The following is a 26407-nucleotide window of genomic DNA, read 5'->3' on the forward strand; positions in this document are numbered from 1 at the left end:
CAAACAAACTTCTAAAGGGGCTCAGTGATGTATGATGTCGTACTTTGGCTTTCACATTTTGTTGTGGCATTCTCTGTGCAAAGTGGAGCTATCCACACGATGGCTGGGTGTTTCTTGACAGTTTGTTAGCATAACTCCATACTGTCCTTGCTTTTCCACGCAAAACTGTAGTTTGTTTAGTAGCACCTTAGAGACCAACTAAGTTTGTTCTTGGTATGAGCTTTCGTGTGCATGCACACTTCTTCAGATAACAACTTCAGATAACTTCTTCAGATATCTGAAGAAGTGTGCATGCACACGAAAGCTCATACCAAGAACAAACTTAGTTGGTCTCTAAGGTGCTACTGGAAGGAAATTTTTATTTTATTTTGTTTTGACTATGGCAGACCAACACGGCTACCTACCTGTAACTGTAGTTTGTTTGTTAGACTTATAAACCATCCTTCCTCCCATGAGATCCCAGGGGGGTGTGCAGATAAAACACACACACACACACACATCACACAATGCACACAACATAACATTCAGTTTGAAACAGCTGAAACCATTGGAAAGCAGCTAAAAGAGACAAAGGTAACCTCCCCTGCAGTATGCAAGACTCACATCAATGACAGGAACGAAAGTGTGGGGGCATTTGGTCCAGGTTTTGTTATTTGCATCTAACTGATTTCAGGGAATGTAGTGGAGTTACTTGGTGAATTTACCTTATGGGGATGTTAGCTGGTTTCATACACCAGTAATCTTCACTGTGTCCTTGGTTTTTTTTTTTAAATAGATAATAAGCTTTGAAGATTTTCATTATCTTTTCTGCTCTGTGGTAGGTTCAGATGCATCTTTTGCTGTTACGCTGGATTCTGTGTTAGCTGGACATGAAAACTGGGTGTATGCTGTTCATTGGCAGCCTTCCTTTCCCAAAGGTAAAAAGTATGTGAGCCGGAAATTGGGGGACAGCTAGACATGGCAAAGAACATTGGATCGCTGTGGGAAATGGCACACCCATGATGACTTCTCCCTTACCTTACCTGTGTGTTGTGCATTTTCCCATCCCAGTGTGGCAGCTAGTGATGTGGAGTAGAGGCCGGGAATTGCAGGAAATGATATTGATTCTGCCTGTAGCTCATTAACTTTTTCCTATAGTCCTGATTCTATGTGGGTATGGATTTTGGTTATTCTGCACTGTCTGTCGTTAGGATTGCTCCCGCTCTAACATTGCCAGTTGCTGAATCATTGCAATAATTACGGTGGCCGCCAGCCTTATCAGACCAAGGAGCCACTAACACCGACAAGGGGGCTCCTTTTTCCTTTGTTCTTTTGCCTTTTAAAATATGCATCCAGATTTATTTGTCTCCCCCTTTTCTTCTATTGAAAATAGCAACATTCAGTGACATTTAGAATCACAAATGCTGATTCTTTTGAAAAATCGCCATTACTTTGCCAGTGCAGCCTGCCTTAAGGTTCATCTCAACCTATGATTTACCACTTAATGTGCCATGAGTCGCCATTTAACGACCAGTGATTCACAAAGTGCTCCATTTCCAAATAGTGACTATACTTGGCACTTCTTGGTGTAATGTTTTCTCTTGTGATTGGAACTGAATTCGTGCAATTTGAAATGTATGGACCCAGAACCATCTGCAAACATTCCCTTTTAAAGCAGGGGTGGTAGACAATTACTACGGCACCTAGTATCCAGTGTACAAGACTTTTGTCTGTGTACCCTTCTTGGAATACTGTAAATTGCAACTACACGTTTCTCTCCTCTTCAGCCCAACACAGTTTGTTCTGCAGCATGCCTTTGTAGAATTATCTTACCTTTGCTATCCCAAATGCAATATGTGAGCCGCAAAAAATCATGCTAGCATCTTCCACAAAGGTAACTTTTCTCCTTGCACTGTAGATGGCAGGATGGAACAGCCAATGAGGTTGTTGTCTGCTTCAATGGACAAAACTGTGATCCTCTGGGCTCCAGATGATGAATCTGGGGTGTGGTTGGAACAGGTAGGCATGGTTTTTACATTTATCTCTCTTGCTTTCCCTCCCCCCTGGCTTTAGAAATTAAGTAAAGGGAATATGAAGTCATATCCAAGCCTAAAAAGAATTCAAGTGGAAAGTATTGTAATTGTAGCAGGCTGTTCCTTCAGTGGAAGAGTAAACAAGCAGCATTCTGCTCTATTTAGAACCACAAAAACTGATTCTTAAAAGCAGTAAAGACTTCTGTGTGGAAATGAGGGCAAGCAGGAGACTGTGCATGCTGCAAAGTGGCCAGACACATTTGAAACCTGTCCAGCCTGTCTGCCTACACATGGATTTAAACTGAAACTAAAGTACTTACCTTATGCTGGAAACATTGTGTTTTTCTTTTTAATAAACCTTTGGCATCTCTGATGGCACAGCCAGATGTTCCCAGCATCTAGTACCCTGCACCAGTACATGGAGGTTCAATTTAGCTGTTATGGATAATAAATACTGATTTTTATGAATTTGTAAATAAATAAAAAAAGCCAGCTAAGCCAATAAGCATCATTTCACATTGGAATGTTTTATTTTTATTGCAGACTACCTGTGAACTTGGCAAATAAACATATCAAATCATTTTTAAAATTAAGATATATTGGTGATAAATATATGGGGGGTTGGGGTTTTGAACCTGTTTTTCTGTGTTGTTTGTACGTATAACAGGTGTGTGCCTAGACCCTGAACTAATGGTTTCTTAATTTTGTAAGATCAATAGCACATTAATGCTGCTGTAACTGCGTTCTTTTAACTTCTCTTAAACTGTAGATGAAGTTTTGTTATTTTGTTTAGCGTTAAGTCTTTAGCCATCAATGAGCAGATTGACTGGCTCGTGTATTTTGTGTTCAATTTTTCAAAAAAGGTCCGAGTAGGAGAAGTGGGTGGAAATACTCTGGGTTTTTTTGACTGTCACTTCAGCCCAGATGGCTCAATGATTCTTGCTCATGCTTTCCACGGAGCGCTGCATCTTTGGAAACAGACTTCAGCAAACAAGGCAAGAGAATTTATTTATGCTGCTGGAGAGGAAAATGTTCACGGACTGTTGTGTCATATAGTAAGCCGTGGCTTTGTGCTCAACAGAGACACTAGATTGGATATCTATTCTGAACACCTCATTTAAGCATTAATCTTAATTTTCTTTTTTTCTACCACAATTAGTAGCAAACAAGATTACATCTGATGGGATCACTAGGGTGTGCCTTTTGGGCTCTGTGGGTAGTAAACATCATATATATATATATGTGTGTGTGTGTGTGTGTGTGTGAGTGTGATATTGCTTTTGCTGAGTCAATCCATCTGGCCCACTCAGGTCTACCCCACAGCAGTATCTTTCCAAGATCTGTGAGACAGACAAATCTTTCCCAGCCTTTTAACTGTAGATGACAGGACTGAACCTGAGACCTTCTGCTTGTGCAGTGTGCATGCCATTTCCAGGCTAGCTCTTAGTAGGTATGAGGGGAGTGGGTAAAATGCTATTGGAAGAGAGGATCATGTTGCCTTCAATATACATAGCATTTTTAAATGTATAAAACCTCGGCCAAAGATGCCCTTCATTGTAAGCTCAGACTTACCCTTCATTGTAACCAGTGAGGCATGCATATGACCATGACCTCATTTTATGTGGCCTGAATCCCATCATAGTTCCTTACTTCCTGTTTGTTTCCTTCTTAATTTTCCTGGCTTTTAAAAGCCCCCCCCCCTTTCTCCCCTATGTAGCATCAGAACAATTGTAAGGGGGCAATATTTTAGTGGATAAAAATAAATGGATGAGATATATGTGTGTGTGTGTGTGTGTGTTATTATTCCCCCCCCCCCCCGCCACCACTGTTTTTACAGCTCAGACTTCTGCTGCGTGTTTCTGAATTGCATGCTAAATTTCAAAAGGAATGCTATATTGGTCTGTTGTAAATACAATAATCCTTTGTATACTCATTTTAGAGTCGCCCCATGTAACCTAGTGGGGTTTGCTTTTGAGTAGACCTAACATTGGGAATTCTAATTTGAGGTGGTCATTGTGAAAATTGAGGCAGGGCACTTTTCCTTCTGGTTAAGTTAGTTAGACATTTGGCTCTGTCCATTATTGGTCTCCAAGGGAATGTGGTTCCCAACCTTGTAATACTTTACTCTCATCCCTCATTGGACTATCAGCGGCTGTTAGCAGTTCTGCTGACATTTCCTCCACCCCAAGTTCTAATGCTTCTCTTTTTAGCTGTGTGCTTCATTTATAGTGAGATCTCTATATTTAACAGATAGCTTGCTCAGTCATGTTATATAATATTAGTGGTCTTGATTTAATAGAGAGAATGGGCTCCAGAAGTGGTGATTTCAGGGCATTTCGATGCCGTGCAAGATGTGACGTGGGATCCAGAAGGAGAATTCATCATCTCTGTTGGTTCTGACCAAACTACAAGAATCTTTGCTCCATGGAAAAGGGAGAACAAAACAGAGGTATTTATTTATACATACATACATACATACATACATACTACAAGCTTGCTAAATCATCTGTAAGTCAATAGGTCACAAAATGTGAAACTTGAACATCGGCTCGTCTCTAATTTCTCAAAAACCATTTGCGCTGTACACTGATCTGTAGTTTGCTACTATGATATTACAATATTGCGGATGTCTAAAAATGTCCCGTTCTTGCACTAAAAGGAGCAGTTCAAAAATTATACCTTGCTTTTTGCAGACTTCCTGTTAATTGTGTCATTGTTTCTGCAGCATTCTCTTGCTCTGTTCTGTTTCCTTTTGAGGAATAAAATATATTAAGGAGAAATTTAGAACTAGTAAGTGGAGGGAGTTAGACTTAACTTGGGGGTACCTGTTCAACTACTGCCAGAGATGCTCTCCTGCAACCTTGATAAAAATTACAGCAATCTTTTCTCCATTGCTCATAAGTGCAAAGAGATCCCTAGCATTTCCAGTGTGGATTAAGTGGAGGGCAAGGTTGCTGTTTCTGGGGAATGGGCTGAATGTCTATTTTCAGCAAAATTGACTTCTTAGAATGGACTGAGGCTAAATGTTCTCAATTCTTCAGTGCTTCTTTCCTGTAGCCGATGATACCGGCACATACTTACATGTTGATGCCTTTACTAGGCATCATGGCATGAAATAGCAAGACCCCAGGTCCATGGATATGACATGCAGTGTTTAGCAATGACCGGCCGATTCCAGTTTGTGTCTGGAGCAGATGAGAAGGTGCTTCGAGTATTTACTGCACCCAGGAATTTTATGGAAAACTTCAGCAGCATCGCTGGTATATCTCTGGAGGAACTAAATAGTGGAGTAAGTGTGTATTTACTTTCTTTTAAAGTGTGCGAGCTTCCTAACTCTTTTACCAGAGATCCATTAACTGGAGATCTTCACTATGCGAATTGTTTACAGCTGAGCTACGGTTCCCCCTTTTGAGTGTTGGAGAAACACAAACTAAAAGACACGAGGCCTGGAACTATGGTAGTTGGCTCACAGGGGAGCCAAAATTGTGCCAGTACTTTCACCTTACCTATAAAGTTGAAGCATGTAGTTTTAAGTTTTAACAGTTCTGGATTGGTATTTTTCTAGTAATTGTAATGTATTGGGCAATATGTATTACCAAGCTTGAGTTTCTACGTCATGGAAGGTCAGGCTGAAAGTACACTAAAGAAGGACCATCAAGAAATTTCAAAGCTTATATAAGTAACTGCCCCCCAACCAAGGAAAGCAAATGCCCAGCTAACTTCTACATAACTTTTTTTTGTCTTTTTAGCCAATGATTGATCTTCCAGAAGGAGCTACTGTGCCAGCCTTGGGGCTGTCCAATAAGGCTGTCTTTCAGGGTAAGAGTTGTGCATTGTCTGTGTGATTTGCAAATCATTCTCTATCTACACCTGTGTGTGTATACACACATATATACGTATATACTCATATGTGACTAATAAAATGTTTTTGTGTGTGTTGTTTTTAATAAGATTTGTGCTGTTTAGATTGATGAGAGGGGAGGCACTAGGTCCTTATTTAGCCTTGGTTTGAATTCCGGGAAGTTGCTAAGTCTAGCCTAGCCATTCGGAGGAATTTGGAAACATTTCCTTTCTGGGGTCAGATAGTAGCTGGTGGGAAAGAGTTTTAAGACATTGGAGACTAGTTGCTGCCACTCAGAGGAAGAGATAATATCGGGCCAGATTGACAAATATTCTTATGTGGTGTAAGGTAGCTTCAAAAACCCAGGAATTGGCTGGCTCTTGTCTCTAAAGATATATTATGATTGAAGCTATTTTGTGAACAAAAATGACACTGGAAGAGCAGTCCTAACATTCATCCAGGCAGCAGTGGTCCAAGACATAGCCACTGTTGCTTCTGCAAGCCCACCACTCATGCCAGCCAGGGTAGAAGCTGGGGGGTGTATGGTGTGAGCAGACAGAACACTGCTTCATTTTGTGTTAGCCTGGAGTCAAGCGACTGTAGTTGGGCTGGCTCTGGATCCTAGGCTGGTTAGGCTCCCCTCTGCCTGTGCCTGGAATTCCCTGTTTGGGTGGCTTTCCATGGGCTACATCTGGCGGATATCCTCCTGGCTGTACTTTAGGCAAGATGAACAGGGAGATGTGCCAGAGGTGTGACACTGCTATGATTTTGTGACAAAGACTGGCGGAGCTGTTTTGGGCTGGGTAGAGGGAGCCCTCTGCTTCATCTTGTGATGCTGGATCTCAGCATGCTGGATGGGGTTTTTAGATTGCAGTCCTTATCCCAGTATATCGCTTCTTTCTGTTAGGACATTTGTCAGTTACCCAGTACTGTGATAAGCCTATGCATAGTCTACTGTGTTATACCAGAATTCATGAGCTGTTGTCCCTAAGTCCTTTCAAGAATTCATTTTCTGCAGTTAAATTACTGCTCTGTTATTTCAATGCGTAGCCCACCCTGCTGTTGGTGTCAAGATGGCAGGAGATGTGCCTGGAAATCTTGGGTGCTGTATGTTCCCATGTTGTTCAGATCTGGTAACATACATTTTCCTGAAAACTTAATCGGATGCCACTGGTTAAAGTCTCCGAATGCCACGCTTTATGGCTCACACCCATACTTGATGGCTGGGTAAAATTATTCAGTAGAGTGTATATTTTAAGCTCCCCCCCTTTTTTTTGAACAAATCATCTTGATTAATAAATTCAGTGCAATTGTTATGAAATTGCAAACTTCATTTCCTACAGAAGTAAGTTGAGGGAGCTCAAATTGGCAGGGGCGTCTAACAAAAGCAAAAATAAAAATTTGATGGCATCTGGAGACTAAATTCTGTAGGTGATGGCTTACTTTGTCAAATGCTGAGTTGCAACTGGGAAAAGTATAAGGCAGAAAAGTCTGTAGAAAGCTGACCAAGAAGATGAGTTATGGGGTGAGCTCAGGAGAATGCCATACCAGCTTCTTTCGTCTTTCTCTAGGTCCTGCCTGGAGTTGTGTCATGAGACCCAAATAGTTTACCTTGCATTGTAAAATTTGCTAACCTTTCTATCCAAACATAATTGGATTATGGACCAAATTTTCTTTTAGATAATTTAAACTGAAAACAGAATTGTTCCTTTCTGTTCAGTATTTTGTTAACCATTCCTTGATTGTCATGTTACTTTCAGACTCTAAAATATGCCTCTTTTACAGCTGAAGATACTGCAGCCCAGACAGCTGAAGAAGAAGAAAAACTTAGTAACACTTCCAGTCAGTATCATGAAAATTATTTTCAGCCATGTAGTCTTACAGGTATGCAACATGTTAAAATGCTGTGTAAAGTTTGGGAAATTAGTTATGTAACTGATAATTAAGTGAGCAGATGAAAGGGAAGGGGGGCAGTACGAGAAAAAGCAACCTCTTGGTTCTAAACCAATTAATATCTTCCAGAACCTCCCACGGAAGATCATCTCTTGCAGATCACGTTATGGCCTGAAACACAAAAGTTGTAAGTTGCTTTGTTTATCAGATTAGAAATAAATGGAAAAAAATATGGGGAAAGGTTTTAACTCATTTGTTTAAAGTCAACTTCCCACGAGTTGTCCTGGCCATTTCCTCATTAAACTTGGAGTTGTTCTGGGCTACATGTAGGCCAAATGAATGAATGGCATTTATTAAAAACCACATTTGCATCCTACTCTTTATTGAGGTAGCTCAGAATAGCATGCAAAATGATCTTTCATTTTATTCCCACAACAGCCTTGAATGGGTGGGGATTGAACCTGGGTCTCTAGCCAGTACACCATGGAGATACTTAGTAAGAACATTTAGCATTTAATGTATATGTTATGTATGTATTTGATTTTATGTCCTATCCTATCCAAAGCTTGGGGCAAGTTACAGTATGCGAATTACTCTGCCCTATCAATTAGCTGCTTGACAGTCAATTTGAATTAAAAAAAAGGCCTGATGATGCTTCTGGAAGACCCAGGCTTTGGCAAGTTTTTGTTGAATTTTTTGCAACCTTTTCAAAACCCCATAAGCAGCTGTTCTTGTTATTTAGTAGTAGTAGTAGTGATTTTTTTTTATTATGCTTCTGTTATTAATATAATCGGGCCAATGGGAACGGAGACTGAGAGCTTCCCGAAGGGTGTAGGTTCTTAACTAATAAGAGTTAGTGGCTGAGATAAGACTTGAACCTGTGACCTTCTGGCAGGCATACTAATGACATTTTTAGCTGCTATACTATATAACTTGGTAAACATGGAGCAGTTGCTTTATTGATCCTGAGTGTAGCTCCCTCCTGAAACTGAGAAACAAACAATAGACGCATGCGTGGCTGCTTTCCTGAAACAAGTGCTTTTAGGAGCTAGAGGGTAACCCAGAGGCAGCTCTGTGTTCAGTGAAGGAGTTGCTGAGTTGCATCAAATATGTGTGCATTTGAGCAGAGGTCAGGAGATAGATTTTTGCCTTTAGATTCAGCGAGGTCTGCTGTCCTGGAACAATTCCCAGGGAGGCTGTTTTCCCCTCTGCTTTCTTTGCTCGCTGCAGTTGCCTTAAAGGCACTTTAAATTGTGGCAGCTCTCTTTGCAAAGTGTGCCAGTTTTTCACAGTCTCTCATTCTTGGCAGGCTGGAGGTGGCAGAGGTACCATGATTCCAAGCAATTTGGCTTTCTGCTGCATCTGAGCAGGGAAGCCTGGAAATATTCTCAGGGCCGGGGGGGAAATCCTTGCATGGTTTGCCAAGACCATTTGCCAGAGCCCTGTCGACAGGCCTGCACACCTTGTGACCCACCAAGCAGAATGCAGTCTGTAGGCCATGTATTGCGAACTGCCAAATGTAGCTTTTGTAGCCACAAGCTACAAATCAATTTGAAATCTGCAGCATGACCAGCCTTGCATGGATGGGTTTTAGAGTTTCATAAAACTTTTCCTCTGGCTCAGTGTTAAGGGCAGGGCAGGAGGAAGAAGCTCATTGCATGTTTTTGGTGGAGGGAAGGTAGTAGCTCAGTCTGCTTCCTAGAACAGTGTGACGAGGTGTCAATCATTCAGTCAACCATATGGCCTTCAGTGGAAGATGTCAGGCCAAGCCAAAAACCCGGTTAAGTTGGAGGATGTTCTCTAGACAGGATGGCATTCTCTCTCTCTGGACGTGAAGCGCAGGGTCTTGAAAGCTTCGCTTCTCCTGGGGAGGAGAAGTCGTCCCACCCTCCAAATCATCCCTGCCTCATGACAGGTTAGGTCGGGTCTTTAGTTCCTTAGGGGAAAAGGCTTCCAGTGTGGTACTTTTAACTGCTCTACAGTTAAAAAGAGAAATAAAAACAATTCCTCTTGTGTTATCCTCTCTGTTGTCCACCCTGTTTAAATCCCCACCATTGTCTGGGACTGTTGGCTGGGATTTGAAGGGTCCTCATTCACTCTTGTTTCTCCCTGGGGTGGGCAGATTGGCGTGGGGAACTCCATTTTGACAGTTCCTCCTTTTTATGAACTCAGTGTTCACTACTACTTTTCCGTTTGCAATGAGAGAGAGAGATTTATTTTTGGTTGTGGGTGTAGATGGGATGTGTCGCTCTGCCGGTGGGATCTGAGGGTGGGACAACTCCTCCCCATGGAGGAAGAGGCAAAGCTTCCAAGATCCTGAGGACGTCATCCTATCTAGAGAATGTCCTCCAACACAATCAGAAAATAGTAATTCACAATAAGAACCAATTTCCTTTCTCTCTCCAACCCTAACTATGGTGGTTGTTACTGCACCTCACCCTTGCCTGCAAATTCTTTTGTTGAAGGTCAGTATAATAGGTAACCAATAACTAAGTAACTGAAAGCACTTAGTAAATAAATAACTTTTAAAGGCACATAAGTGCTGTCATTGTGTTTGAAGGAAAGGGAGCAGCAGGTTTTTTTGTTTTTTTGTTTTTAAAGGGAAGGACTTTTAAATCCGTAGTAATCTTAGTAGGGTTTTGAAGTGAACTCTCAAAAACTCAGGAAAGAGACTCTGAAAGGGCTGCCCTTTGCTAGCTGGCTAAAGATGCTCTGAGAGGACAATTGTTACATTCGGCTGCAATCTCATTATTGAGAGAATGGCAAGAGGAACAGGTAGAAGCAGCGTACATTGAATAAGCTTGGTGGATCCCCAGTGAAGTCGTTTGCTAATCATAAGTTTTTCTTAAAGGAAAGAGAATTATTTCTCTAACCAAGGCTGTACTTTAGCAAAGAGCAGACCAAACAGAAGTTTTGTTGGATTCAGATGCAGATACCATCCGTGTGTGTGTGTGTGTGTGTAGTCCGTTTATAAGTCTGCCCCATTTAAGAGCAGTGATCCCAGTGTGAGTTACACTTAAAAGCAACCATAAAATCAATTAAATATAATATAACAAATATCTGGAGTCTTATTTCATCTAACGTTTGATTCATGTAACTTTGCGTCTAATTAGAGATATGAAGCCTCTTCAGCACTGAGAAAATAGCTGATTATGTCTCACCATCCATTTGTCTGATGTGTAAATAGAAAAACGTTATTATAATTATGAGTGTGGAGGCAGCCTGATCTACAGAATAATGCATTGAATTTTAGACCCAAATTTTCAAATTCTGGCTTGTTTCAGGACTTGCTGCTCTGCCTGGGACAATTCTTATATACCACATAATCAGACTTGACTCATGTTTGTGGAGAGACATGTGTGTGTGTGTGTGTGTGTGTGTGTGTGTGCTCCTCCTCTCCATCACACAAATAACATAATTTTTATATAATTTAAACAAGTTACATTAATTTAGGAAAAATATAAAACAAAAAATGGTGGGGAACGTCTGGCCCACGAGGCTGTTCCCTGCAAACCTTCACACCTGAGTGCATGTGGGATGGCAGGTGTAGCTCAGGTGCGGCTGTAACTATTAAATGAGCTACCTGTTGTTGTTGTTGTTGTTGTTGTTGTTGCTGCTGCTACTGCTGTTATTTAATTATTGAATTTATATACCACCCTATACCCAGGGGTCTCAGGGCGGTTCACAGAATAAAATCGATATAAAACCACAAAATACCTAATAAAAATAAAAACAGCAAGCCAACCCAACCCAATTTTTTTTAAAAAAGGGCATGGGATCTAAACTGGATCAACCAAAGGCCTGGTTAAAAAGGAACATTTTTGCCTGGCACCTAAAGGTGTATATTAAAGGCACCAGGCGAACTTCCCTGGGGAGAGCATTCCACAGACGGGGAGCCACTGCAGAGAAGGCGTGTTCTTGTGTTGCCACCCTCCGAACCTCTCAAGGAGGAGGCACACAAAGGAGGGCCTCAGAAGATGATCTCAGGGTCTGGGTAGGTTTATATGGAAAGAAGCAGTCCTTGAGGTGTTGTGGCCCTTTTATGAAGTTGGATGAATGTCAGGTAGTGGTCCCTCCCACCTGTCAAAGTTGGCCCATGGCATGGCGAAATGAAAGGATCAGGCCTACCAAGCTGGAACTGGTTCTCCACATCTGGTGTGAAATTAAAAAGTTAGTCTGCGCTAACCATTATTAAGAATTCATACCATAGTTTGAGCTCTGAGAGGTACAACAACAAACTGTGTTCAAGATCTGCTTGCCTACTTTTGTTTCCTATCTGCTCTTTATAAGTTCAGAACTATCGCCATAGTACAGCAGATCTTTGAGGTTGAACAATTGCCCAAACTGTGGCTTGTGAGTTCCTACAAAACAGCAAGCAACTGTTCCCAAATGTTATGTTTTACAAACCAGCTTCAAGCTGTGGTTTATTGGCCCTAAACAAACCACAGTTTGGGTACAGACATTAAAGCAAGTTTTGATTTAGCTAAACAATGCATGGCTTTGTGTTATATCAGAACCCAGTCTAGGTTCAAATGTTGAAAGGCATGCAAAAAGAATCACTGGCCCAATGAAGAGTATGATTTAGGCCGTGGCATTCCCTGTTAATAAGATGAAATTCATCCAACTTGCTGGGGAAGACTTTTTCCAAGACTGAGTTCTACAGCATCTTTTTTTTTTTAGTAGAAAGCAATGTATTTTGACAGGAGATAAAGAAAATATTGTCGGTTCCCAATTGTATTTGTGCAGTATTAATCTCGAAAGAAGCAATGTGAAATAATAGAAAATGTAGGTTTAATGTTGCCATAGCAGCAGGAAAAACAGGAACCAGCTTGCTAAAAATAGACCATTTGGCAATTGCATTTCTGTGCGAAATACTGTCAACCTAGCTTTAGATTTCAGAATAATTTTTTTACTTTGATAAATATTTAAGGAGATAATTGTGCATAGGAGTCTACTGAAGTGTTTCATTGCAAAGATTACATTTTATAGTTCAGTAATAGTACGGTTGGACTTTAAAATAATTACAGGAATAATTAGGCAACATACTAAATTTGCAGTGTCTAGCTTCATGCAAAATGTTTTTGCTTTTTTAGCTCACATTTGTTGGGCTGGCCTTGCTACAGGGTGAATAAAGGTGATAACTCAAGGCATTGCAGATGATTCTGCTGTGGGATCTTCATAGACCCTGTGTGGTTGCTGAGGTCTCTTCAAGTGACCTGCTAACGGGTCAAGTACATCTGCTACTAATAGCCAATTTATAAAGCAATGATTAGGGAATTATTATTATTATTATTATTATTATTATTATTATTATTATTATTATTATATTTATACATACATACATACCCTGCCCATCTGGCTGGGTTTCCCCAACCACTCTGGGCGGCTCCCAACCGAATATTAAAAACACAATACAGCATTAAACCTTAAAAACTTCCCTAAACAGGGCTGTTTTCAGGTGTCTTTTAAAAGTAAAATAGTTGCTTATTGCCTTGACATCTGCTGTGAGGGCATTCTACAGGGCAGGCGCCACTACTGAGAAGGCCCTCTACTGTTCTGTGATGCTAGGTCAAGTCTGCCAGTTCTCCGCTTGGTGCCTACCTGCCCCTCTCCCCTCCGTCTTCCCCAGCTGACCATTTTCTGACCCATATGGCTTCTTATTTGAACATCACATTTGTGCTCCTTCCAAGGCCAAATAAGAGTTCAATTGGCAGCAGCATCTCCTGCATAGGAGCTACAGGAACCTGCTTTCTGCCAAGTCAGGCTGTTGTTCCATCGAATTCAGTGTTGTCTACACTGCCTGGCAGCAGCTCTCCAGGGTGTCAGGAAGGGAGTCTGTCGCAGGAGATGTTGCTGCCGATTAAACCGGCGGCCTTCGGCATGCAAAGCACTCCACCCTTGCTTCCTAATCATCTGGTCATCCTTCCATGTAGAAAAGGAAGGTGACCCTCTCACAAGGGCTTTTCCTTCCAACTGGATGTTTAAGGCACAACTTGGCTGCGCAACCACACAGGAAGGAGAGAGGAAGAACGGGGAGGCTGCAAGGTGTGTGTGTGCCCAGAATATGTTTTGGGACACTCTGAATCAAACACCCACACTTTTAGGATAGTCTTCGCTTTGAGATGGCATTGAATCTTATCTATTTCAATGTTTGGTTTGGGTGCAAGACAGCAGAGCTTGGATACCTCCATACTAGTAATAGCTAAGTTATATGGAAACGAATAGGATCTGGGGTGTGTGTACACTGCAATGAACTGTGGTACCACCAGATTTTTTTTTTTGCTATCTTTGCCTTTTACCTTGGGATCTTTGTCATTTTAGGTATGGACACGGCTATGAAATTTTTTGTGTTGCCTGCAATAATGCAAAAACTGTGATTGCCTCGGCATGTAAGGTAAGAAAAAGTAAAAAGGGGCCCTGAAATTTCGAACATAGTGATCTTTGTGGCCTGAGTAATTTGAAAGAATCCTGCCGGATCAGACCAGAGAGAGAGTCTCACGAACCTGTGGCAGCAACTGGTGCTGACAGGAAAGCTGCTTTGGGAGAGTGACCTCATTGCGTGGAACTGTTCTTTGTTTTTAAAAATGAAGATATGTATCTTAAATACATCAGATGCATATTTTTAAAATTAATGTGCGGAGAGACTCCACAGATGCAAATTAATGGATGATTCCTCGTATAGGTTGTTTGTTGTACATGGGGCATGTTGATTAATAGCAAAATCAAAATAGGTTTTTCGAAGGACTGGGCAAACTTGGCCATTTTAATGTAGAATGGTGTCCTGGGCCAACAGATGCAGAACATGAGCTTCTGGAAGCCCAATGACTGTAAAAAATACAATCAGTTCTTGCATTGTAATAGTAGTGGAGTTAGCCACTTGTGGTGTTGGTCATTTTTTGAGAGGAAGAATCGTTATAATTGCAAAAATGAAATAAGTAAAGGGAAGCTGTTCTGAAACACCTGCTTTGTTATGAGGCATTGCCCTAATCAACCAAATCAGTTTTTTTCTGGCACTTCCGTAATGCGAGCAAAAAGAGAGAATCAAGTGAAGTAAAGATTTCTGCCGAAGGACAGTTTGCAAAGTAAATATTTATTCATCCAAAAAAGATGCGTTCAGACTCACTATTCCCCCCAGCGCTTTTGGCTACTACATCATGCTGTTTTTATTTAGGAATCTTTTTGGCCACCCTTCATCGGCAGGCAGTCCCAGGGTGCGACTTGATAAGACCATTTAAAAACATAAAAGCAGTTTAAACGGTAATACAAAAGAAGAGTGGGTAAATATCAACACCAACCGGAGTAACAATAAAACCACCGCAATAATGACATCAAGCATCCTAAACACAATCTTACCCGGCAAATGTCTCTGTAAATGGTTTATCTGCCCTTATGGTTTTTTTTCAAAGCTGCTTTTGTTCATTCTCAGTATTTATTCTCTTTCCATCACCACCACCACCCCGTTTCGCAGGCTTCTAAAAAAGAACATGCAGCCATTATTTTGTGGAGCACCACAACTTGGAAGCAGATACAGAGCTTACCTTTCCACAACCTGACAGTGACACAGATTTCCTTCTCCCCCAACGATAAATTCTTGTTAGCAGTTTCAAGAGACAGGCAGTGGTCACTTTGGAAGCGTAATGACATCAGTTCAATGCAACCAGGTAAGCTAGCTAACAGTTGGTGCCATTGGTTGAAAACTAGCATTGCAGCTTTTTAAGGTGTGTTACGAATGAAGCACAGATAACCATTTTGTGACTCTATTTTACTTTCTTCTTAAACTTCATCTCCTTTTGCAAGCTTATTCTTCATATTTTGATTTACAAATCTGGCCCTCATCATACAGTTTACAGGGGAGAGAACGTTTGGGCAGCAGAAACTTTCAAGCTGCTGATTCATGGCAAGCCATTAACCAAATGAGGGTGGTGGAAGCTGTCATGTTTGCTTCCTCCTGTTGGCCTTGGGTGTTTCTTGTGGAAAAGAAACTTTTGGACAAACGTACAGTATGTCCGTTTATGCCCTACTCCAGGGGTCAGCAACCTTTTTCAGCCGTGGGTCGGTACACCGTCCCTCAGACCATGTGGTGGGCCGGACTATATTTTTGGGGGGTGGGTGGGTGGGGGATGAACCAGTTCCTATGCCCAGAGATGCATTTTACATAAAAGGGCACATTCTACTCATGTAAAAAAACGCTGATTCCCGGACCGTCCGCAGGCCAGATTGAGAAGGTGATTGGGCCGCATCCGGCCCACGGGCCTTAGGTTGCCTACCTCTGCCCTACCATGATAAAATGGCAAAATAGTTTCCCTGCTCCTGACCATTATGCTCTGAACAGTGCTCAGGAAGCTGAGCAGTTGTGAAACCTATAGCAACCTGTCTTCTTTTTTCAGTAGCAACTATCTTGATAAAATGTTTTCGGACATTTCTCCTGTAAATACATGGTCCAATAACATTTAACTGCTGAATGGTATCTTTGTATCCCATATGTAAAGGGATGGCATTCCAGGAGAGTTAACACTGGTTCTTAAGGAGAGCTTGTAAATGTGCTGGAAGAAGTGGATATTATGTATTCTGTTCTGTTGAACCATCAGTTCAAATATGAGTACAGTGTTACCTTGGTTCTTAAACTTAATCTGTTCTGGAAGTCCGTTCCAAAACCAAAGCGTTCTAAAACCAAGGTGTGCTTTCCCATAGAAAGTAATGCGAAAAGGATTAATCCGTTCCAGGCTTTTGAAAACAACCCCTAAAACAGCAATTTAACATGATTTTTACTATCTAACAAGACCATTGATCCATAAAATGAAAGCAATAAACAATGTACTGCAGTCACACAATCAGTTGATCAGTAGCTGAACTGGGCTCCACGCAGTCACAAAAACAAAAAAAGGAGTCACAAAAACACAAAATAAATAGCAAAAACAGACAGACCTCAGCGTAACACTCAAAACGGAGTATGTTCGGCTTCCGAAAAAAAGTTTGCATACCAGAACAGTTCCGGGTTTGCACTGTTTGGGTTCCAAGTTGTTTGAGTACCAAGGCGTTTGAGAACCAAGGTACCACTGTATTGCTGTTACTGACAATCTTGTTGTATTTGGAAACGATTGCCAATTCTTTAAATGGTTTGTAGGTTGTGTGCGTTTGGTGAAATCAAATCTTCCCTAAGGAAGGCTATTTGAATGCAGTATATCAGTTCTTCAGCTGGTGGGTGTTGGTAGACACCCCCCCACCCCCAAACTTGCTAGCAGTGATGCCATTATAGCTGCCCAAGCGGCTTGTCTCAAGAAGGTCTTGTCTCCTTGTCTGAGCAATCTTAGTAGATGATCTTTCAGTGCAAACTGAGTTGCGCCAGAAGCTTCTGCAGTTATGCAGAGGGCTGCCTTTAGTGTTCAGAACACCAGGAAATAGGAATGGGGTGTGTGTCTGGAATGGATGCAGTTTGTGAGCCATCAGTTGGCCATCTGTACTCTAGATTACTGTTCCCTCCTTTTAAACTTTTACCCCACCATTTTCTGGGGCAATGTCTGCCTGCAGGAATAAATCACAACATTCTTCTGTTTCATATTTGTCATTCCAGACCCAGCTTTCAGCCTTTTTGCTTACACAGACCAAAGCACGGCTGTGCACACTCGCATCATTTGGTCCTGCGACTGGACCCCTGATAGCAAGTATTTCATTACTGGAAGCAGAGACAAAAAGGTAAGTAAGTAATCAGTTGCTCCTTACCTAGCTTCACAGAGTTAATTCACACAAATCAATATTTATTTATTAAAAGCATTTATACCCCACCCTCTTCCTTAAAAAGGAAGTGTTCCATCCGTGTAATCATTAAAAAAGTACAAAAACGTTTAAAGAAAACCAATACTTCACTCCTATTTGGGGCAAGAACCAAAGGAGCATGTTCTTGTATGTTTATGCGGAATGTGTCGTTAACATTAATATGCCTTTAAAAATCCATCCTCAGTAAATTTGTTTGGCACTGAACTTGACTACCTATTTTTTATATATAGGCATAATCTTTTACTGAAAGACCTAATTCAATGCAGATGGAAGATGTTGAGTGTATTAGAAGGCAGAGGAGGAATTTTGCACAAAATATTATTTACCCAGCTGCTGTTAATTCTAACATGCTCATTGTTAGTGAGTATAGGACTGAAGCGAGATTTTGCATGTTAGCTTAGAAAGGTAATAGTTTTATGCAGTAGGAAGTCTCTTATAGCCATATTCTGCGTGCTATGATGGGGCAAGAACCTGCTTAAGGCATTTATTTTTAAAAAGGTTAAGCCTGAATTCAGGCAGTGTGTATTTCAATCAATCAATCAATCAATCAATCAATCCATGAAATGTTCTGGACCTAGACAGTCCAAATTATGTGCTAAGTAATTAGAAATTTATACTATCTGTGGATTCTGCAAATTGAGAAATTAGCATAAATTATCTTATTTCAAATAATTTATTATGAGAACAGGTGCGGTGGTGGTTAGTGTTGGACTAAGCCTACGAAGAAATCTGCATTGAATCTCACTTGTTCACCTTGTGAACTCTCTTAACCTAGCCTACCTCACAGGGTCGTTGTGGGAATAAAATGGGGGGAAAGAGAGATTAAATTCCCTGGAAGCTGAATTCTGTGCTCCATAGAACACATTGTGGGTTTTCTATGCTCCTACAGAAGTGTAGCCATGCATAGAGTCTTGCCCAGATCATAAGAACTTGGTAATCATTTTAGTTTCCTATCTGTATATCGTGGTCATCTGTGATAATTTTGTACATCAGTGCCATCAGTGTATATATCAAGCTTTCACAGTATAAGTGACAGAAAAGCCCTGTTCCTTGTTATAAGGAGCTTATAGTCTCAAGGTTTGTCAGTGGAGAGAGAGCAGAGGAATATCAGGGACGGAAGATGCAAGGATAACAGAAGATAAATGTGAGCAACTGTAGTTATACATACTTTGATTTCATGGTAGTGGGGAATGAAAAGTGAGTGGTGGTTGTCTATAATTTAATTTTTAAAGCACAAAAACTATTTTTTATGGTAATGACTCTGTTTCTTATGCCTGTTCACATGTTGTTGGGTTCTGTTTTGCAGTCCCAGCTTAGAGTGGCTTTTGCCTTGCTGCTAACAAAGCGAACAAGAGCTTTATATCTTGCCTTATTTATGTACCACTGGCTATAATAAGCTATTTTGCAAATTCCCACCTTCTCATGGGAAAAAAATAATATTCTACCCCCTTTGTTGTTATCCTTTCTTAAGCCCCCATACAGGTTCTTTTCTCTCTTTTTTTGCAATATCCTTTCTTTGCTGGTGGCGAGCAGCCCTGCAAAGAAGGTTTTCCAGATAATCCTTATCAGTTAATCCTTGCTTCTAAACGTTTTTTGTACAGCAGTAGAACTTACTATGTGTTTCGTACACTGTTTGCTAACCAGCAGTGGCTTTCCCAGAGCCTAAGCCTCTGCTCTAAAACTAATTTTGGACTCCATAAAGTACATCAACACTTGCGCTGGATATATATTTTTTTAATCACCCCTGTAAACATTTCAGAATTGCTGTGAGCAAAGTTGGGAGTGCCTTCTTCTTTCTCCTAACTTCAGATTTCCCCAGAAGCTTCACTTTTCAGTATGGCAAAAAAAAGTCAACGTATCATTATTGCTTATTGGACTGCTGCAGCTTTAAGACAGTGATCAGTTTTATATTTGACCAGCACAAACTCTGCCTTTGAATGCTTCTGAAACTGCAATAGCCAATTTCACAGGTCATGGGACGATTCCAAGGATGGGTTTAGGCCTAGCAGGAAGAAGTGTGAAATCACTTCTCCTGCACAGAGTAGTGTTCTGTGTGTAACACACACACACACACACACAGAGAGAGAGAGAGAGAGAGAGAGAGAGAGATTTAACTTTATGGTTAGTTTTTTTATTTATATGGGTTTACATCCAACAAACCTGGACCCAAAAAAAGAGAAGGGCTGGGCAAGAAAAACAGGATTTTCACATAACAAATTCATCCCCAACCTTTTCCATGCATGGAGAACATTTAGTTTCTCGCAGCATTGGGAAGAAGCACTGCAGGAGTGAAAACTCCCACCTGATCCAAGTGTGTAGTCCTTTGTAAGATTACTGTCTCACTGGCTGATACTCTGCTACTTGCACTTGAAATAGGTTGTTATTTGGGGCGAATGTTATTCAGCAGAGGAAAATAAAGAAAATGACCCTGGTGAGATCCAGCCTTGTTCTCCAGTCCTGGATGTTGGGGACTCTGTCACAGCCCTTAGTGCTAGTCATCTGCTTGCTCCTGATGGGAGGTATGTTTCCCCTGTGTCCTTGGAGAAGCCATTTGCTCAGAAGCTGAATGTTCATGGCGATTGATTTCCTGAAACAGAGACACTAGTGGCTTTTGTGGCCTGTGTTTCTTAGCGCGCCTTGTCGTATTTCTAACTCTTATTCAGTCACTGGTTCTACCTGCCTCTACCCCTTCTAGATGTTGCTCTGCATGGGACGTATGTTGTAATATCCACAAGCCCGATTAACAAGTCTTAAAATGGGGGAAGGCTTAAAAGTTGCTTGTACAGTCGTACTTCGTGTTGTGTTCGCTGCGGGTTGCGAACGGCGCGGGTTATGAATGCGCCGAATCTGGAAGTACCTGGACGGGATACTCCTGGGTTCGGTGGTTCGCGCATGCGCAGAAGCGGCTGTGCAGGTTGCGGACTGCTCATGATGCGAACGGGGCTCCAGAACGGATCCCGTTCGCATCCAGAGGTACCACTGTATGTGCAGTTTAAATGTGATGTCCAATATGTGGTGGTTGAGCTGGGATTATCAGCTTTCAGAGAGTTGGAAGGAATCCTGAGGGTCATCTAGTCCAACTGCCTGCAATTCAGGAATCACAACTAAAGCATCCATGACAGATGGCCTCTCCCGTGGAAGGAGAGTCCACAGTCTACTGAGTGAGACCATTCTGTTGTGGAACCGCTCTTCCTGCCAGAAAGTTCTTCCTGATGTTTAGTCAGAAACTCCTTTCTTGTAACTTGAAGCCAGTGGTTTGGGCCTTACCCTCTGCAGCAGGAGAAAACAAGCTTGCTGACTGTGTAATGAGCTTTAATTACTGACATAACTGTCCTTTTTCTATAGCTATATCATTGCTATAGGCACAGAATGTGGCAAGATTCACTTGTATAAGTGGAAACCAAGCAACAAGAGGCTGCCACTTTCGGACTGGACCAAATGTGTTGAAACAGACAACAGGTAACCCTATCCCAAACCTCTTTTGTCTCAAAGCAACTATACAGAAAGCCACTATTTCACAGATGCCTTAGCATTTGGCTGTGTGAGGGTTCTTGCATTGGTTCTGTGAGGCCCCTTTGGCACCTGTTATAATGATGCCTTAAGGGACCTGCATTTGTAGAAACCCTTATTTATAGAGCTGATGCAGCTTAGCTGCTAGAAATGTGAGCTGGGAATTCTCTGCTTCAGATTTGCCCTCAGCCAGTAGCTGAATTTTAATTGTGGTGAGCCATGATATCGTAGCAGCAAGATGTGCACTGGAGGGGATGCAGGAGCAGGATGAAAATGTTGTGGATGCTTGTGTCTGTGTATGGTTGCTGTGGACCTTTCTCTGCTGCTTTTTCAAGAACTGCTTCTTAATTTCAGAAAGTGTTGCGCAAGAGCTCTTCCAGACCCTGTTGCTCTTGGGAGTGCCAGTAAACGAGTCAAAACTCAAACCGTTTCTGTTGTTTTTAAACTTGTTCTGATTTGATTCCGGTTCAGCCCAGTAAAGGTTTGTTAGCAGGTTCAGATGAATGTCATATGATAATACTGAATTCTCCGCGTGATGAGGCTAAAGGTCCCTGCGATATTTTTTATCATTATTATCAATTCACTGCAGTTCCTAGGCAGTCATCCCTCAGGCCCTGTGGCCAGAACCAGATCTGCTTAGTTTCAGGCCATACCCTGGCCATACACTATCACAGTGGTCTTAGTCACTGTTCCTGGTCCATGCCTTTCGATTCATAGCTGATCCCAGAGAACAGCTTCCCCTGCACATCCTTCACTCGGTTCATTTTCCTATAGCGAGAGGGAAGACAGTACAGCACAGGTGGAATTCTTCTGTGTAGTGCATGAAAAAAATATCATTCCCTCCTGCTTTCACCAGACAATTATCATCATGGTCAGCTGCAGAATTATAGCAGCAAATGTCCTCTGTTCTGCCTATTTTGTTTCTCAGCCCTGGAAGAGGGTAGAGTGTTAGCAATACTTGGCCTTTATATAGCACTTTCAGAGCACGGCACATTACATTATCTGGTTATAATCCTTTCAATAACTTTGTAAAATGGGTCATCATTCTGACGATATTACAGATTTGAGTGGTAGGAGGCAAGTAGCTGTGAACCAAGGACTCCCTGATTTGTAGCCCCTGTCTCTTACTGTAGCTCTTATATTAGAAGCTTTAGCCCATATATAGAATTCAGTCGCCATTCTTGTTGTGCATGTATCCCCATATCACCCCTTTTAAAAAAAATTATACCCATATTTGGAACTAGCAACCTGAATTTCAATTCAGATAAAATAAGCCTTAGATAAAAGATGGAACCAAAACTCAGTTTAGCTATGGAATCAATTACTACAATTGTTTGCAGCTATATGCATACTGGGTTAAGCCTTTCCAAATCAGATGCAAATAACTTGATGTGCTTGTGTGTGCAAGCTGAACTTTAAAGACCTTAATGGGATATTTAAAAATGCATATAGGGTGAATTTTTAAAAGCTTAAATCTGATGGGAGGGAGGAATATATAGTTGGAGTCAGTTTTATTTATATAATACTTGTTCCGCCACATTTGTGCTCAAAGCAATTTGCAGACAATAAATTTTTAAAATAAAATAATGCAGTACTCTTAATAAGAATTATAATAACGCTACTGCATGAACAATGAATAGAGGAGGCACATCCATGCTGATTTCAAGTTCTGTGCCTTTTGGGATCTGGCTCGTTCAGGCCCCATGAGACCACAAATGTTTGGATCTCTCACTATGCCATTAACTTTTCCATTTATCTAGATTGGCCCAAAGGGCTTACTAGTGTACCAACAGCATCTGTTCGCCCTTCAGATGGTTTGCCCGGCTCCACATACACATCTCACACACAGTCCAGAGCCCACTGGGACATCTGTTGACAGCACAGTAGCTAGATAAGACTTTACACAGTTCTGTTGGCATACCTTGACTTCTGTGTGTCTTGTTTGTTTCACCAAACAGTCTTTACATTTATTAAGAGTTCAGTGTTGCAAATTGTCAGCTGTAGCTACTTAATTCTTGAACAAGTTTACCTGCTCTGGTGCCAACAGAAGGAGATTGAATTGGAGCTAATATTTGCTTTTATTTGAGTTGTGTACTCTGTGGAAGAACATGTCTATAGTTCAAAAAGCATTGGGAAATGTGAATATTAGTTGGGTAATTAACATTTTCCACACGTGCTTCTGATTGCTGTTGTTTGTGCGCCTGGATTATGCCTTTAGATGTGACGGCTAATCATAGTTCAGTGGTTAGGATTGCCCCATCAAACTTAATGGGTCAATTACACCATCCCATCCTGATTTTTGTTAATAATAATTTGCTGAGATAACCATATTGGTAGCCTATTGGTTAGCATCTTGCCCAGAAATCATAATATGAATCCATAGATTGTTTATAAACTTTGGTTTGGAAACAAAATAGAAAATTCTTTTCAGTAGCACCTTAGAGACCAACTGTATTTGTTCTTGGTATGAGCTTTCGTGTGCATGCACACTTCTGTAAGGCATTAATGACAGGTTGCCAATGTGGATGTTGTGGTAAACTATGATTAGTGAAAAGTAGAAGTGAAGATTAATTGGGGGGGAACCCACACCCTAGAAGGGGGAGAAGGTAATTCGTGAAACGAGGCTGGGATGAGTGAGCACATGGGCTCGTGAAGGCACCCCTAACCACCAACCCGTGGTTTGGCATCTTTTCCCTTGAACTGTTGTACTGTCTGACACTTGCTTCTCCTTAAACTTTCTAAGTGATGTGTTTTGTAACTTTTTGTTAAGAAGCTTGCATAGCTAATGGCGACGTTTGACCTGAAATTACAGCGAAAATAGGTGTATTTCTGTTTGAATTATTTATGGGATGAAGCAGAGAAATGCCACTTGAACTCAGAATAGCTCCAGCATCTTTTAATATCTACAGGCAGTGACAAGTTTAGTTTTCCCTCCCCAAGCTGGCAGCACTGAAAAGGAGTGCACTAATTAGATAAATGCTGACGTTTGGAATTGACAAAGTCCAGCTGAGTTTGACATTTTGTGGTTGTGAGAGATGAATTGGGTTTCCTTCCCCCTAATAGCTTCTGTCTTTTTGCAGCCAAAGCCACACTCTTGTTGTCAAGCAGCTGTGTTGGAGAAAGTGCGTGGGCCGAGCTGGGCAAGGGACAGCGGAGAGCAGCAGGTGGCTGCAGCTGGCGAGCTGCGGGGCTGACTATTCTGTCAAGATACTCAGCATTAACAGAGACAGTCTTTAAGCAATTTACTTTCGACCACACTTCATGAAATATGAGAATAGTATCTGTTTTCTGAACTTTTTTTTTAAAAAAGCACTTTTTTTCTGAAAACTATGGCATATGCTACGTGTCTACCTGGAGCTTAATTATTAAAGCGGTTTGTATAAAAAAATGTGTTTACTATTGGCCTTCCCTCACGAAAAGGTTATTCTCCACGAGTACAGTGCTGTTCTTCGCTAGCGTTTTCCTTGAGATAACCATCTCCCTAGAGGAGAAGTGGTTGGGGAGGAACGGACTCACTTCTTTACCTTCTTGGAAATTACATTCCTTTTTAAAATTGCCTATTACCTCCTCCCCTTGTGTTCGGCCTGGACCTCAACAAAGTTTTGTCTCTAAATGTACCTGAGCCTTAACCAATGCAGGGTTTTTGTTTTTAAATCATTTTGGTCAGGGTGGAGAATGTCAGGCTCAGGGGCTGCATTTTGCCCTCTGCACCTCACTATTTGGCTCCTAGTACTTTCCCTAGGCCCTTCCCAGCCACATCCCCTGCTTGTCCCACTCTGCACTTCCCTTGGTTGTTTTTGCCTAGCTGGAGTGTGTCTCTGAACTCTGATAATGCCTCTTGTTTCCTTAGGTTAAGGATAGAAAGAGGGGTGTGAGAATGCCTGTCAACTAGACTATTGCACAAAGGTAACATTTTCATTAATTGCTCTGTCCACTTCAAAGCCTCTCTCCCTGCCCTCCACGGGCATGCAGCCCCCAGAATCCTGCCCAGAATGGAATGTGGCCCTAGGAATGAAAAAGGTTCCGTGCCCCTGATTTAGATGACCTTTTGAAATTCTTTGTAACTTTTCGTCTCTGTTACGTATAAAAACGTAAAGGGAACCCTGACCGTTAGGTCCAGTCGTGGATGACTCGGGTTACGGTGCTCATCTCACTTTACTGGCCAAGGGAGCCGGCATACAACTTTCGGTTCATGTGGCCAGCATGACTAAGCCACTTCTGGCGAACCAGAGCAGCGCATGGAAACGCCATTTACCTTTCTGCCGGAGCAGTACCTATTTATCTACTTGCACTTTGACGTGCTTTCGAACTGCTAGGTTGGCAGGAGCAGGGACTGAGCAACGGGAGCTCACCCTATCATAGGGATTCGATCAGCAAGCCCTAGGCTCTGTGGTTTAACCCACAGCGCCACCCGTGTTATGTATAATGTGTGTTAAACGTGGCGGCTTGTGCCACGGAACTTCCAGTTCCATTAGATTTAGTTTTTTTCTGAGAGTATAGTACAGTGGTACCTCTGGTTACGAACTTTATTTGTTCCGGAGGTCTGTTCTTAACCTGAAATCATTTTTGACCCAAGGTACCACTTTAGCTAATGGGGCCTCCTGCTGCTGCCACACGATTTCTGTTCTCATCCTGAGGTAAAGTTCTTAACCCAAGGTACTACTTCTGGGTAAGCAGAGTCTGTAGCCTAAAGTATTTTTAGCCCAAAGTACACTGTATTCACTATTTTGCAATATTTGTCTGATTCTTTGTTAAAAGTGGGGAACTTTTTCAACTACTGAAAGTCTTTGTGTGGTGGTGCACAATCGTGTGAGGAAATGAATAGGACTAGTGTGCTCAGTCCCAGTTCCTGCTAGGTGGTAGCAGTTTGAAAGCACGTCAAAGTGCAAGTAGATAAATAGGTGGGAAGGTAAACATCGTTTCCATGTGCTGCTCTGGTTCGCCAGAAGCAGCTTAGTCATGCTGGCCACATGACCCCGAAGCTGTCTGCAGACAAATGCTGGCTCCCTTGGCCTATAGAGCAAGATGAGCGGCGCAACCCCAGAGTCGTCCGCAACTGGACCTAATGGTCGGGGTCCCTTTACCTTTAGTGTAACCTGCAGATTCTTCATTTTCAACTCTTAATGGATAGTGCTCAGATGGGGGATCACCTTATGTAGACCACCTTAAGCTCCATCATGGAAGCAAAGTGCAGCTTACCTATGATAAAATAAGGTATTGGCCTTTTTGTTGACTCTTGCCTGTGTGGTGCTGAAATCAGTGAGGGAAAGGTTTTAGTTGTCTTTCCATAAATAGCCTCTGCTGGGTCATTTTTTCTCTAAATTACACACGGCAAACTAAAAAACTCTCAGACTAATTGCTGAAACCAGCACAATCT

At 41.7% G+C, this 26407-nt stretch overlaps 1 protein-coding gene across 2 annotated transcripts in view; it reads left to right on the top strand.

The window, feature by feature from the left end:
• The window catches only part of ELP2 (elongator acetyltransferase complex subunit 2), a 38756-nt gene extending 14338 nt beyond the window's left edge, over nucleotides 1-24418 (top strand). The window contains exons 9-22 of one of the 2 annotated variants that reach the window (XM_033154361.1): nucleotides 822-917; nucleotides 1898-1998; nucleotides 2876-3007; nucleotides 4312-4461; nucleotides 5113-5301; nucleotides 5762-5831; nucleotides 7639-7737; nucleotides 7876-7933; nucleotides 14068-14140; nucleotides 15215-15407; nucleotides 17318-17439; nucleotides 19897-20039; nucleotides 20866-20979; nucleotides 24111-24418. In XM_033154361.1, coding sequence (XP_033010252.1) covers nucleotides 822-917; nucleotides 1898-1998; nucleotides 2876-3007; nucleotides 4312-4461; nucleotides 5113-5301; nucleotides 5762-5831; nucleotides 7639-7737; nucleotides 7876-7933; nucleotides 14068-14140; nucleotides 15215-15407; nucleotides 17318-17439; nucleotides 19897-20039; nucleotides 20866-20979; nucleotides 24111-24267 — 1697 coding nt within the window. In that variant the 3' untranslated portion in view covers nucleotides 24268-24418. The remainder of the gene's footprint in view (nucleotides 1-821; nucleotides 918-1897; nucleotides 1999-2875; nucleotides 3008-4311; nucleotides 4462-5112; nucleotides 5302-5761; nucleotides 5832-7638; nucleotides 7738-7875; nucleotides 7934-14067; nucleotides 14141-15214; nucleotides 15408-17317; nucleotides 17440-19896; nucleotides 20040-20865; nucleotides 20980-24110) is intronic. The other variant, XR_004427004.1, reaches the window with a different exon arrangement.
• The last annotated feature ends 1989 nt before the right edge of the window (nucleotides 24419-26407 follow it).

The sequence above is a fragment of the Lacerta agilis genome, chromosome 7 (assembly GCF_009819535.1).
Source record: "Lacerta agilis isolate rLacAgi1 chromosome 7, rLacAgi1.pri, whole genome shotgun sequence".
Classification (NCBI taxonomy): Eukaryota; Metazoa; Chordata; class Lepidosauria; order Squamata; family Lacertidae; genus Lacerta; species Lacerta agilis.